Genomic DNA, 14,682 nt, shown 5'->3' on the forward strand with positions numbered 1-14,682 from the left:
GGATGGATGGAAGGATTAAAACCTCTGTGTCAAGCAAAAGTGAAAATTAAATGCATTATTTTGGATATGAAGTGTGCAAGCGTTCACAATAAAGCAGCAAAAATGCATTAAAATACAGTCACGTTCAAAGACTAATTTTGAGTCCGAACAAAATGTTTATTTAGTATTAGATTTGCTCTGCAGGTGGATCAGAGGCAATGTTTTTAATGACTGGTAAGCTGTCTAGTTTGCCCAATGCTGTCCATTACATTAAGTCAACTGGGATAGGTTATTGCTCAGGTTGTGGATCTGGAGGGTTACCCTGCACTGAGAAAGCCCAGTAAGGCAGCGGCTGTGATGAGTACCAGGCTGCCATTAATGAGGTCCAGGAAACTCCTGGGCACAACAAAGTGAGAGATAAATACATTTAATGTCAGCCATATCTCCTTGGAACACAAGAGGCTACACTCCCTGTTAGACCTCTGGCTGTTTACTACAGCCATCGGTTCCTCTGTTTTATTGGCGAGGAATGACTTGTTTCCCATAAAGATCGTTAGAAGGAACGATTTAAGTCTCCTGTCCTTTTTTATCCTCTCTTACTTTGGCGTTAGTGTTACAGAAGTACATGTGACTAGAAAAGATTGCAAACAGGAGGCTATCCAGTAAGCTCATATTATTCCATATCTAGATAGATAGATAGATAGATAGATAGAGACCTCAATTTTCACATTAATTATTTCATTAATTCCAGTCACCCAGGCTCATAACAGCTCAAACAGTACCGCCCCCTGGGTTCACAAATTCAGTTGAAATCTAATTTACACTTTTAACATCAGTAAGTATTGATATATGTATTCCTTTTCTCTTTTGCTGTCAAACTCTCAAATGTAGGCCATGGCCGACACTTATCGACATCGCCCATGCATAGCCTCCTGGTTACATCTTGGTCGCAATTTTTTTCTGTAACTCCCTCGATGAGTCCCTCCTTCACGAAGTGCACCCGGGGGAGGATGCCTGCAACATGTCTGAAGCGCAGTTGCTCCTCGCCGTTCTATGTCAGCATACTAAACAACCGGCAGAAAACATATCCTCGGCCAATACATATCACAGCTAAAATGATGTGATAGTGCATCCACTTTAGCACGATAAGACTACTTAACGGTAAAAAAAAAAAAAAAAAAAAAACGGGGCACCTTTGAACAACTCAGTCAACACAGTGAAAAAATGAAGTTTGAAGTGATTGAGTTCGAAGTTTTAGAGAAAGAGAAACAATTACTTTCAAAGGAAAAGAAGATCTATCATGGCAACAATTTTGGGGAAAGCAGCAACCACATAACAACCATGTCTTGCTTGACTGAACTTGTCCCGAGTGCTAAGCAGTTGGATTTATGTGCCCACCCTGCATAACATTAGAACTTGTGACAGCAGTGTTTGGCAATAACAGTCCTAGTTGCATCCCGCTAATAAATCAGCTTCCACATCTATTTGCATATGCAATCACATTTGCACCCATAAAACTTTAATAAATAAGGCCCTGAGTGTCTTCAACCCGTTTTCTTAATTACGTGCAGGCTCTACTCATGTGAGTGGACAATGTTGTTCCAGGGCATGCATCTAAAAACCTCAGAACTTCGCAAAATGTAATTTATAATAAAGCCATTTTTGAGAAGCCACACAAATAAACAAAATGTTCCCATATTATCCATAATCATTCAATCATTGTTATCTAAACGCTTTCCTTTGCGTTTTAATGGCTAGAAGACAGATTAGCCAAACTAACAGTGCAAGCATGGTCCCCTGTCGGTGTTTTCTGACAGAAACAAACATCTTTTTGTGCAAAGAGAGGAAGCAGTTGATCATGTGCTCGAAATAATCAGTTTATGAAGCACTAATACAGTGGCCTTCTATGTGCTCATCAGCAGGGTCAGTCTCAGCTAGATCAGATCTAGGGGACATGTTATGTGCGTTGTCTATTGTCTTAATGAATGTGTAAATCTGGTCTCTGTACTGAAGTGAGAGGGACCTTCTTCTGGGATTATAGGCTAACAACCTTCATTGTTACAGATAGAGAGCTCATTTATACATTTTGGGGACCTTTTTGTAAGATGGACATTACACTCACTCCTTTGCCGATTTGTTTTACTCAATAAATAAGACGTTGAGGCGCAGGTTCTATTTCACCTCATAAAGTCCCCTTGACACCCAACTACTTGATTACTTGTTTGTATGCAGCCCTGTCACCTAAGGTTCCTGTTAGTCATGTGTTTTCTTTCTCCATTGTGTTTATAGCTTGATCGATGATACCAGTGACAACAGAAAGTAATGAATAAATTCCACCCTAAGGAATAATACTGTATCTTGTCATCTTTAGTCGACAAAAACGTTGGAAAATAATCAGGGTGGGATATTGAAGAGCAAAGAGAATATCTGTGCTGGTGTAACACCTAGTGGACACAAGTTGTAATTCATCAAGCAGTCAGAATAAAAAGGCGAGACACTATATCAGGGGTCACCGCCATTTTTTAAACTTCGAACTACTTCTTATGTACAAATTTGAAGGGCTACCAGTTTAAAACTCATCTGAAACAATAAATTACCTCGTTATCTTGAATTACATGTTTTTAATAATTGATTACATTCCTCCATGATCATTGGTCATTGGTCATGACCAACAATAATTATTAACAATGATTTAACAACATTGGAAATAGATATCCATTTGAATTGATTTATTTCTAGAAATCTCTGCATGTGTTTACATTTTCAAATGATCACTTCTACAACATGTCCACGAAATCACAATCTCCCACCACAGTTGAACTATTTTTAGAACAGGCCCACATGCTACTCATGTGCTCCTTAGGGGGTACCTGGTGCCTGCCAGGTACCATGCTGGTGACCCTTGCACTATAGGTTCAGCTATGTGACCCAGACCCTGGGAAGGCACAGAAACTCGCCACAAGTACAGTCATGGGGTAGTCAGCATGTTCATGGCCTTCCTGGCCTCATGCATGATGCATGACACAAACAAAATCACATTACACTAATACAGATTGACAGTAAAACTGCTTCTATACAGCATTTTTAATTGTGATAGTCTGAGCTTTATTGTAAGTTCCATGACATGGATACAGTAGAGAAATCAGATTTGATCAAAATCCGAAGCAAAGTGTTTTCAAGTCATTGTTGCTAATGTTGATGATATACATATATATATATATAAAAAGGTTAGTTGTGCAATTGGGGGATATTGTGATGAAAAGCCAAGATTAGCAAGTGCACATAGCGACAGTTGCAGCATTCCCACATATAGTCATGTGATACCGAAATGATACCGTTTGGTCAAAATACTACAAATGGTTTTGAGCCCCTGAAAATGGACGTAACTCGTTGTAATTTCTAATTGTAACCATATTTCTGTGAACCATCTCTAATTAATGATTTGTTTTATTTAAAACTTATGGTGGTGAATAAAGACAAACTGTCCAAATACAATAACTTGCCATGAAAACACCATATTTTGCAATAAGATAAAGACAATCAATTTGACCTTTCGAAAAGATGCCTTGAAATACAATGTTGGGCCAGTCAATAGCAGGAAAATAACATGTATTATACTTATTTTTTTTTTCTTCAAAATGTATTTATCCTGGGATTAACTGGCAAACGGTTTTGGGTGTATCCCAGCTCTCGCCCAAATTCACTTGCGACAAAAAAGACAAGTAGTTCCGGATGGATAGATATTATCTCATATACACAGTAGCCACAATAATTCGTAGGGTGTCTACTAATTCCAGTGCTTTACATTTATTTATTTTTTTGACGAATACTAAATTCTTGTGGACAACAGGCTGTTTTTTGTTTGTGAGTAATCCACCTTTTCGACATGTCATTCACCTTATTGGACAGCGTTCCTGTTAAGTACAAATGAAGTGCCATTGAGCTGTCTGTTGACGCCAGTCTGGTTACTGGCAACATTTAACCTAACGGAATGGTTAGAGATGCTAGCTGATCGTGACAGGCGCATGGAGGAAAGACGTTCGAGAAAACCCTCCCCAGAAAAAATGTAAAGCAAAGGGTCAAAGCATGAATTGGCTGCGGCCAGACACAACGTCACTACAACTGACTTTTGCATAATCACTATTTCAGAACAGGAAGTGTCAGTCCGGTACAAGGAGTGGATGTGAACGGAGCGTTGCACATGGTACGGCATGAAGCTAACTAAGAAGGTCAGTAGGACAATGACGATCATTCGAATGGCTTTTGGGCCTGTGTCTTGCTGACGTCTTGTACCAGGGGTGCGGTACAGTAGGGTATGGATAATACCAGCATAGCAGATGAGTATGATGAGGAAGGGGAGGATAAAACCCAGGACCAAAGACAAATTATTCAGCATGACTACTTTTGACACATCCTGACGTATCGGAGGTTCAAAGCACGTTGTTTTATTGGAGACGGGGTCAAATTTCTGGCCAAACATCAAGAAGGGTGATGATGCTAAACAGATAAAAATCCAAATGCCCACACACACTAGTCGTGCATGTTTCACTGTCACCAACAGTCGGTTCTGCACAGGGAAGACAATGGCCACGAAACGTGTCACAGACATGGCCGCCATGAAGTAAATGCTGCAGTACAGATTGACGTAGAGGGCACAGGAGGTGATGCGACACAGGAAATCGCCCTGATTCCACTGTCCCATGTTGACGTAATAGACGACCCGCATTGGCAGAGTGCTGACACACAGCAGGTCGGACACAGCCAGATTCAGCATGTAGACTTGGAAAGGAGAACTCGGGCGATACGTTCGTAGCAGCACCAACAAGGCGAAGCCATTTCCAGTCAGGCCTAACACCGTGATGAGGGAGTAGGATGTGGAGTAAACCTGATTACGGAAGTCATCGATGGAGGGACAGTTAGTGGAGTTGCTCTCTTCACTGTGCATTTGATTAACTGGTTCCATCTGCAGCTGCTGAAATGAGCACAAATCATGTCATTGAATGTAAAACACGGTTCACAGATTATTTTACAGATTTTCACCTGCAGTGCTGACATCAGGAAACCCATAAATGAGATTAACATGGATATTTATCCTGTGTCATGGTAGTCACAGGATAAATAAAAGACTACTTTTCTCAAATCTTATTCTTGTCTAATTCTTATCTAATCATTTAGCAATGTGCCTTTAATAAAATGGGGACAACAATTTACTAAACTCAGTGCAAAATGGATTACAAACTACTCAAGTGAAGCGCTCCAGAGCCACATTGAGGCTGTGTTACGAGAAATTGTGTCACAACTAAAATATCTTTTGCAATGCGTCTTTTATACAAGAAGCTTATCACTATGACGAAAACTTCATCTTGACATCTCAACTCATTACACTTACACAAAGTAATGACATCTATATGAGCTTGCAATAGTTCTTTTAATTGTAATTATAGTTTCCATGGGATAGTTGTAGTCTCCATTATTTTCTCATTTGCTGCAGTAACGTTGTGCAAAATGTTTAAGTACCCAAATATTAAATCAGCTAGTCTTTCATACAGGGATTTTTTGGGCTGCAGGTGTAGATGTGCTGTATACAGTATAATGCAGTTAGATAACACAGCAGAGACTCATCTGACATGTTATTAAATTCAAACATTGTCTCAGTTTGAATACAATACATTTACATGACAAATTTATGATGGCATTTAAAATACAGAAATGTGTAAAAGAAAAATATCTTGCATACTGATATTTTGCTTGTAAATTTTTTTTAAATCTTACTTTCCTGCAACAAAACAAATCTTGCTAAAGGTCAATTTAAATTAGAAAAAAAATTGAATGCTCACCAATACGTTTTCCTGACGATGCTTGATCTTCACGTCAGTCTGATGCACTGTCTGCGAATGGCTGCTCCTCTCTGCCTGATGTCAACACCCTGCTTGCAGAAGGACGCTCCTGCAGGTGGCTGCTTCTGCAGAGGGTCATGTATTTTGAATCTCTTGAAGGTGGGACTTCTTCACTACTACCGTGCATCATACTTGGTGATGTCATCATCTGTAGGAAAATATCTGTGCTGACCTCCAGTGGTTTAACTTTACTCATCTTGATGAATGGACTAATGATGATATCTGAAAAGCCAGTTATTGTATATTATATATTCTATTACAATATAATGTGGAAAAACACAGAATCCATGGATACATTTAACCCAACTCAAGCCAACTTCACTATCCTGAAGAAAAATTGCATTCTAGTAAAATTTGAGACTTAAAATACAACAAAGTAATTAAACCTCACATCCAGAGAACAATAATGTGGGAGTGGTCAGCTGAGTTAAAAAACAAACAAACATCCATCCATCCATTTTCTGGAAAAAAAAATGCGACTTTTACTCCAATGCAACTTCCATCCATCCATTTTCTGAGCCACTTCTCCTCACTAGGGTAGCGGGCGCGCTGGAGCCTATCCCAGCTATCATCGGGCAGGAGGCGGGGTACACCTATATATATATATATATATATATATATATATATAAATTGTATATAGACTAAGAAAATGTAAAAAAAATAAAAACAGTTTTTGTCGAATAATTTGGAACATGGTGTTTATCTTGAGATTTTATCTTTATCCTGTGAAATTCATGTCAGGGTGGAATCAATCATAATTGAGCAGCTGAAAGAGATAATTGAGCAGCTGAGAGAGTGGAAACAAACTCAAGTCTTTCCCATCTGTCTGTGTTCTTAAAAAGCATTGTGCGTTTTTCAGTTATTCAAACTTTATTGCACTAAAGTTAAGTGCTCTAAAGATCATATTACTGTGGTGGAGTTTGTGTGTCCCAATGTTCCTAGAAGCTACTGTATTTTCAAGACCATAAGGCACACTTAAAAGTCTTAAATTTCCTCCAAAATGGACGGGGCGCCTTATAATGAATTGGAGACCCTAAATTGCCCGTAGGTGTGGATGTGAATGCGAATGGTTGTTTGTTTGTATGTGCCCTGCGATTGGCTGGCAACCAGTTCAGGGTGTACCCCGCATCCTGCCCGATGATAGCTGGGATAGGCTCCAGCGCGCCCGCGACCCTAGTGATGGAAGTTGCATTGGAGTATAAGTCGCATTTTTGGGGGGAAATTTATTTGATAAAATCCAACACCAAGAACAGACATTTATTCTTGAAAGGCAATTCAAAATAAAAATAGAATAGAGAACAGGCTGAATAGGTGTACGGCATGTTAACGTAACACATTCAGCTCACTATAGCATAAAGAACATGCTATCAAGTTTACCAAACCATCAGTGTCACTCCAAATCACTAAATCCAATTAAATCTTCATCCTCGGTCTTACTTCTAAACAACTCCGCCAACGCCGGAGGTGGACGATGCTCCGCTTCCTCTCCTACGTCGCTTTCGTCAGACTCATTGTCAGTTTAAGGTACAGATACACAGGCCTAGAGCGCCCTCTTACGGTTGTCAGTGTGAAAATAACATGTGAAATTATATAATAATGTGTTAATCATTTCAAATATAAGTCGCTCTGGAATATAAGTCGCGGCCAAACTATGAAAAAAACTGCGACTTATAGTCTGAAAAATACGGTAGTGTGGTGACCATTGTCAATGTTGGGGCAGCACCCTAGGGCCCTCTATTGACCAGCTGCCCCTGGTGATGGAACAGATGTATTTTAAATGTGAGAATCCACTCTAACCTATCCCCACAGATCATAGTAGTGGTACACTTTCCGAGAAAAGCATTACTAAGCTAATTTTCAAGCAGCACCACGTGTTTTTGATTGTGACATACTCATGCATCCTTACAATGAATATATAAAGTCCATACCCAGTCATCTTCTTCACAGACAACGTTTCCAATGTTTATAAAGAAATGATAGTGGTATCATTTTCAAAGACTGAAACCATTTTTCTAATGGCTCTTCGTAAAATAAATGCCAAAAAGTGATACTGTTTTCCCCTTTTTTCCCAGGGGACCGTGGAATGATCAGATCTAAAACATTATAACTATGTTTACATTTCCCTTACTCATCTGAGTTGGCTTTACTTGGAGATCTAAATATTTAGGACTGAAAGTTAGATGTTGTGAGATCAAAATACAAAAGCTGAAAAACAGGTCACACAAAGTGATTCCTTGTGATTATAGAGGACGTGTGTTTATTCTGCAGCATTTCCTTTGAAAGTTGTTAATGAGTTTGCCTTGTGATTAGCAAATTACTGTAAATCCGGATGCCCGAGTGGAAATGAACGAACTAATTTTCACAGTTGAAAGGCCTGTGTGGTGAAAGGGTGGGCCAATTTTACTGTAACTCATTTAGCCATTACATACTATCAAAATTAAACATGAAACCAAACGTTTAGTGCAAGGAACCATTTAAAGTGAGCTTCAAATAATTACAGGACAGTTTTTAAATTGTGGGGGAAGGAAAGATTTATTAGACCATTAAGATAGACATTAGTTGTATTTTTTGTTTTGTTTTGTGAAAACTTTGCTTGTATTTACTGAATATGTTGATAGCACATTAATCAGCTATTCAAACAAACAAGAAAAAGTATAACATAATCCAGTGGTTCAGTAGTATTACACAAAACCTTTAAATTACTGTGCAAGATTTTAAAATCTTGTAATTACTTGTCAGTTGTCAAATAAAATGTCCTGTATGTGTTGCATTATGCATTCGTTAATTGCACAAAAATAAATAAATAAATAAATTAAAAAAATCAGAAGTTCACAGTTTGCCTTTTGGGACGTCATCCCATCACCACTAAACAATGTTAAGATTGTGTACTGAAGGGGTGGGTGGCTGAGCAAATGCTCATGTGACCCTCCCCACCAGACAATTTCTGTGGCTTTCCCTTGTCACGCTTACATTTTAAAATATACTTGTGGTGTTAACACTGAAGTGAAATTTGCGTGATGAGAGGTTTTTATGATCCTTTAGAGCAGGGAAGGTTTTGTGCTCGAGAGCCACATTTGATCATAAAATCAGACAGACGAGCCAGGTCATTCATAGATCAGGTATAAGTTGTTCAAATGTGGAGCTTCGATTTTACTAACTATAGTCATTCATGCTTATTGTAAAATAGTAATCATAAATGATTTATTAGAATTCACTAACCAATTATTTAATACAATAAAAGAATGCTGAATCAAGTTATTCAAGAATATATTTTACGTGATTAACCTAGTTTAGAAAAAACTGGCAAAATTAGCATTACTGATGGTGTAGTGGTATATCTGCTTGACTTTGGTGCAGTTAGTGTGGGTTCACTTCCCATTCAGTGAAAGTGAGAGTGAATGGTTGTCTGTCTCTATACAGTATGTGCCCTTGACTGACTGGTGACCAGTTCAGCGTGTAGCTCGCCTTTTGCCTGAAGTCAGCTGGGATAGGCTCCAGCACCCTGCGACCCTGAATAGGATAAGGGGTATAGAAAAGGGATGGATGGATGGCTTAATTAATGCAACAGTTATTTTAATACTAAAATACTTATGATGCTCATTTTTATTTTTTGTTATTTAATGTGACATGTAAAATAAGTGTATTTTACTAATATGGTAAATATATTATTTCTAATAAATCATTTAAACAATAATTTTGTGAGAAATTATTTAAAACAATAAAAATGAATACATCCGTTTTAATAAACCAACTTTGGGGGGCAAAAAAAATTGCTTAGTTGATGCAACAAATATTACAGGACTCTTGACAACGGAAATGCTAAGCTGGTGGGCTGGATTCAAGAATTGAGAAAGCCGTATGTGGCCACCGGGCCATTTTTAATCCACCCCAGCTTCAGAGCCATATTTTTCCTAAAAATTGTGGTTGAATTTTACAATGTACAATTTCTAAGGAGTTGAACTTTGGAGGTTCCACTGTACATGAATTAGGAAATTACAGTAATTCTGCTGTAGTGAGGTGCATTGGCAACAATGCTTATGACTGTTTCTTTGGAACTATTTTGAATCAGCATTAGGTTATGTGAGTGCGTAAAGAAAAGTTAATATACATATTGCATCAAGCTCTTGCTTCACATGTAATATGTATTTCTTTTTTAGGCTATGTCGACAATGAGCTCCATATGGAATGTGACGACAGCAATGGAAGGGATGTTTTTGCTTTTGTATTGGCCAATGTTCTTCAAGCTGAAGTTTATTCTAAACATTTTAACAGCCAAATGTGATGCTAAAAATCTATCATTTTTTCAAAACACCTCATATATGTGTGCTGTATATATGTGGTGAGGAATTTGCTCTTGATGACTTGTGTTTACTAGATGTTAGTGTGCATATTTGAGCCAGCAGCAGCAGCTCCAGCTCCTTACATGGAAGTGAGAGCAACCTCTGATCTGATCTCATCTATTGGAACTTTTTCCACTCTGTGACATTGCTTTAGTTGCAAAATGTTATTGTGTTCCTTTTAATGTATCAATTCACGCAGATTTGGTGGGTGTAAATTTTAAAATGTTTGTTGAAATGAAGCACCATAAATGCCTGGGTGGCCTGCTGACAGTGAAATGTACTGCGGAAAAAATTGAATACTGTGCAGATGAACATGTTTATATAGGTCATGTTATCTCTGAAATGCTCCTGGCTCAACAATTTAATGACGTGCAAAATAGAGCACAGTAACCTGACCACAAACACATTTATTGAAACATCTGCAATTTTTTTTAACTGCTAACTTTTTTTGCTGGGCCACACAGTGTGTTAGTAGATACAGATGGATCCTTCAGGTAAGGAACCACAGTAAATTATGAAATATTCAAGACTATATGTATGGTGAAAATGGCATAAATAATCAAACACAGACCATTTTTATCACCATGACATCATCTCCATACATGGATAGAAAATACACTATTATAATGATTGCATTTCCATATGCGCAGTACATGTGTCCTGTATCATACTCACCAAAAACTTCAGGCCTGGCTCACATATGGACCCACATAAACCTTGGCGCTCATAAACCACAAAAAAACTGCACACAAGCACTGTCTAATCAGATAAGGTCTTACTGATCTGATAATGTCAAGTCAATAGTTTGTTTGTCCATTTCAAGTGCCCAAAGTATTTGTATACACGCTGACAATCTTTATGCAAATTTGACATTAAGCTTGCTTAGAAATCCATGCTTAGTGACACATACTGCATGTTTACTGTTTAATTTGTACAACTTTATAAAGTGTTTTTTGCGTTTTATTTTGTTTGTGGGCAGCCATGTCTGTATGGTCCGCTTGAGTAACGTGCCAAAACCCTAAAAAGCCATCCCTTGCTCCAATATATGCTTGCAGTTCTTACAAAAAAGATGGGTTATATGCACAGTCCAAATTTGGTCAATATGAACAGTACAGACAATACAGATTTTTTTTTTTTCGTTGTCTTGGTGTAATGGTCGCTCAAAAACAACAGAAGTGAAGCCATTGAATGTTGGGGCCAAACATTAACAAGGCATGTCTGTGGTATGACTTCATGACTTGGAGGGAACATTGTTTGATCTTATCGTTTAAGTATCTGACCAAATGTGTACAAACACTGCACACGACATGAACATTAATGTTGACATCAATGCTAGCCTTGCTCTGATGCACAGAAGATATCCTGGCTGGTCCACGCATATGAGAGATGATAGGTGTTTACTTTGGCAAGAACTACAATGTACAGGTATGTCTCATTTTTACAAGTATTTGATTGTGATATTGTAATTCTAATGTGTCTACAAAATGTTGCAACACAAAATGCACTATTTGTCTAAAAATGCAACTTGTGGAATTTGCTGATTTTTCACTGAATTAATTTCAATTCAGCAGTATGCTAATACAGTATACTACAGAATAGATAATGTCACAACAAACATACAGCAGTGCAATACAATTTTTTTTAATAATATGAGAGCATTAGTTATGGTTACTTTCAAAATATTAAGAAACTGAAGTTTCACATTTGGAGATATTTTTGCTATTTGTTGGGTGATGTGTTGTACACACTCATTCATACACATCAAGCAGAAACTAAAGCTACATTTTCTGTCAACCATCAGCAGAAATAACTGAAGCAAGGAGTGCCAGATGAGTTCAGTGATTAGTCAGGTAGATGAGGCAGGAGGCGGGGTACACCCTGAACTGGTTGCCAGCCAATCGCAGGGCACCGATAGACAAACAACCATTCGCACTCACATTCACACCTACGGGCAATTTAGAGAACAGGAGTGCCCCGAGAAAACCCACGCAGGCACGGGGAGAACATGCAAACTCCACACAGGCGGGGCCGGGGATGAAACCCCACTCCTCAGAACTGTGAGGCAGACGCTCTAACCAGTCGTCCACCATGCCGCCTCATATGGAATCATTAACACAAAACACCCTATAAAACAACAACTCATTCAAACCTGACAAGCTCCTATGTCGATGATGAAACATGTTCCTAAATTATGACACAGCAAGCTGTCTCTTCATAGCTGACAATTTAATATAGCGTTTAAGTTATTGGAATCAGATTACTCACCACCAGATAAATCCTGGTCTGCGTGTTTGCAAAGCACTCCCTCCACGCAGAGTTCCTTTTTTGGCACTGAGTTGAGTTGAAAAAGACACAGGTTTAAACTAATGTCAGTGATGAAGAAAAACCCCAGGCTCTGATTCCCCTCCAGCATGACACAAATACAGCGCAACTCTTTCCCAGACCAGACCAGATGGCATCGGAGTTGTAGCAAGAAGCTGAAGAAGCTATGATAGAGACAAGTTTTTAAAAAAAAAAGAGCCCGTTGGACAATCAAGAGGGAATTTCCTGAAACAAGGGAAGGATGACTTGCAATATCAACTTTTTGAACACTATAAGGTGAATTTTGAAAACAAATAAGGATTAAATGTCTGTTTTATGTAAAATGCAGATGTTCGTAAAATAAACAAATAAAAAATTGTGGGTGTGGGATTTGAAAATCCTGTAATAGTTCATCTTGTAGAATAACGCTCACCTGTGTCCCTGAACGGAATATGCACATCATATTTGTACTATTTTTGTTTGTGTCCAATTATATAATGTAAATAGCTCTTTGTATTTAAAAAAATTCATAAAAACAAGATTGTTTCCTTAATTATTCTACAAAAGAGGAATTTCCAACATCTATCCCTTTTTTGGAGACTTGAATTAACAATACCAATGAGCACAGTATAATTTCAATGTCTCTGCTTACATATTGTTGAGTAAACCATATGCATACAACAAAGACTCAGGGTGTGAAAGTGTGCTAATGGGTGGCGGGGGAGTCTACTTGTGTGTGATTGTATGTTATGAATAAAAAAAGAAGTATTCGGACACATGACCTTTACAGCAACAGGAAGGGACTGTATGGACTATGGCGCTCCCTTTTGCAGCTATAACAGCTTCCACTTTTCTGAAAAACATTTCAGTGTGTCCGTGGGAATTTCTATCCATTCATCCAGAAGAACCTTTCAAAAGGTCAGGGTTCCTTTCAAGCTCTTACAGATCAACTCATCCAACCATGTCTTTATGGACTTTTCTTTGTGCTCTGGGGCCTTTCCCAAACTATCCCCATAAAGCTGGAGGCATAAAATTGTCCAAAATTACTCAATAGAAATGTATATACAGGGAGAAATAACTGGTTTAGTCAGATCCCTGATTTATCAATTCACCCCATAAGACAAGTGTCTAATAATTGTGCCCATATGAGTATTAGATATTAAGAAGTTATGCTTTATTTTAATGTAATTTATTATACCAATTATAATCCCTCAAGGGCATATTCAATGTACAACCCCAATTCCAAAGAAGTTGAGACATTGTGTTAAACATGCAAATCATTGTATTCTGTTTTTATTTAGGTTTAACACGTCCCAACTTCATTGGAATTGGGGTTGTGCAATCTGTTGTATATTTTGTTGCGCACCACAAATGAAAACCAGATGACATGTGCAGACATGCAAGGAGAGATGTCAGGGTGAGGAGGCACGCAACCAGTGCTGAAGCTCTGGAGCTGGGGAGTGAGGGGTCATGTCAACACTAAGAACCAGATTTGCATCTCTGCAAACACCTATTTTTCATCCGCCCTGGAAGTCAAAACATTAACCTTTGGTTTCTAAACCAAAGTCATTAAAGTAATTCCAGAATTTTAACCACCAGCATTTTAAAAAAGCCTTATTTTATACATTTGTATTTTCAAGCTAATAAACATCCTATATTTTGATGCTCAACAGTCAACGGTACACTTTTCACAAGATATTGTATTTTATATCGGTAAATTTTATTTTAATACTAATTTAATTTTAGCATTGCTACACAGAAAAAAACCACTTCATAATTAAAAAAGAAAATTGAAGTAATCCATCACAAGATTAAATGAAAATGATTCATTTAGTGTATCCTGAAAGTTGAAACTGAAAGTTTTATTTCATGTAAACCATGTTTGGTATGTTGGAACAAACATTACGAGTGTTAGCCAAAACTTTGTTTAGTTTAGTTTAAAAACACAGCAGCGAGGTTCAGTTCAGTGCTGATTTGAACCCCAGTCTTCAGAACTGTGAGGCAGATGTGCTAACCAGTCGACCACCATGCCGGTAAAAAAAAAAAGCAACATTTTATATTAATTACTTTTTCTAAAAATAAAATGGTAAAGATTGCTCAAAAGATTGAGTGGGGCACACTCCCCACCACTACAGACAACAGCAGGTGCAGAAAGAGGGCTCTCT

At 38.0% G+C, this 14,682-nt stretch overlaps 1 protein-coding gene across 3 annotated transcripts; it reads right to left on the minus strand.

The window, feature by feature from the left end:
- Positions 1-2,642: 2,642 nt before the first annotated feature.
- On the minus strand, positions 2,643-12,659 carry cysltr1 (cysteinyl leukotriene receptor 1). Of its 3 annotated transcripts, none has more exons than XM_061787685.1 (3): positions 12,482-12,659; positions 5,817-5,941; positions 2,643-4,951 (listed from the first exon to the last, which is right to left on the minus strand). In XM_061787685.1, exon 3 carries the CDS (start codon positions 4,940-4,942, stop codon positions 3,878-3,880), a length of 1,065 nt encoding a protein of 354 aa, XP_061643669.1. In that variant the 5' UTR covers positions 4,943-4,951; positions 5,817-5,941; positions 12,482-12,659; the 3' UTR covers positions 2,643-3,877. The 3 variants fall into 3 exon arrangements, with proteins under 3 accessions (XP_061643669.1, XP_061643671.1, XP_061643668.1); XM_061787687.1 differs by having other exon boundaries at positions 2,643-4,948; positions 5,817-6,098; XM_061787684.1 differs by having other exon boundaries at positions 5,817-6,098.
- Positions 12,660-14,682: the final 2,023 nt, after the last annotated feature.

This window comes from Phyllopteryx taeniolatus, chromosome 10 (assembly GCF_024500385.1).
Source record: "Phyllopteryx taeniolatus isolate TA_2022b chromosome 10, UOR_Ptae_1.2, whole genome shotgun sequence".
Classification (NCBI taxonomy): domain Eukaryota; kingdom Metazoa; phylum Chordata; class Actinopteri; order Syngnathiformes; family Syngnathidae; genus Phyllopteryx; species Phyllopteryx taeniolatus.

Excerpts from the sequence above, each read along its gene's own strand:
- cysltr1 (XM_061787685.1), bottom strand. The coding sequence starts at position 4,942 with ATGGAACCAGTTAATCAAATGCACAGTGAAGAGAGCAACTCCACTAAC.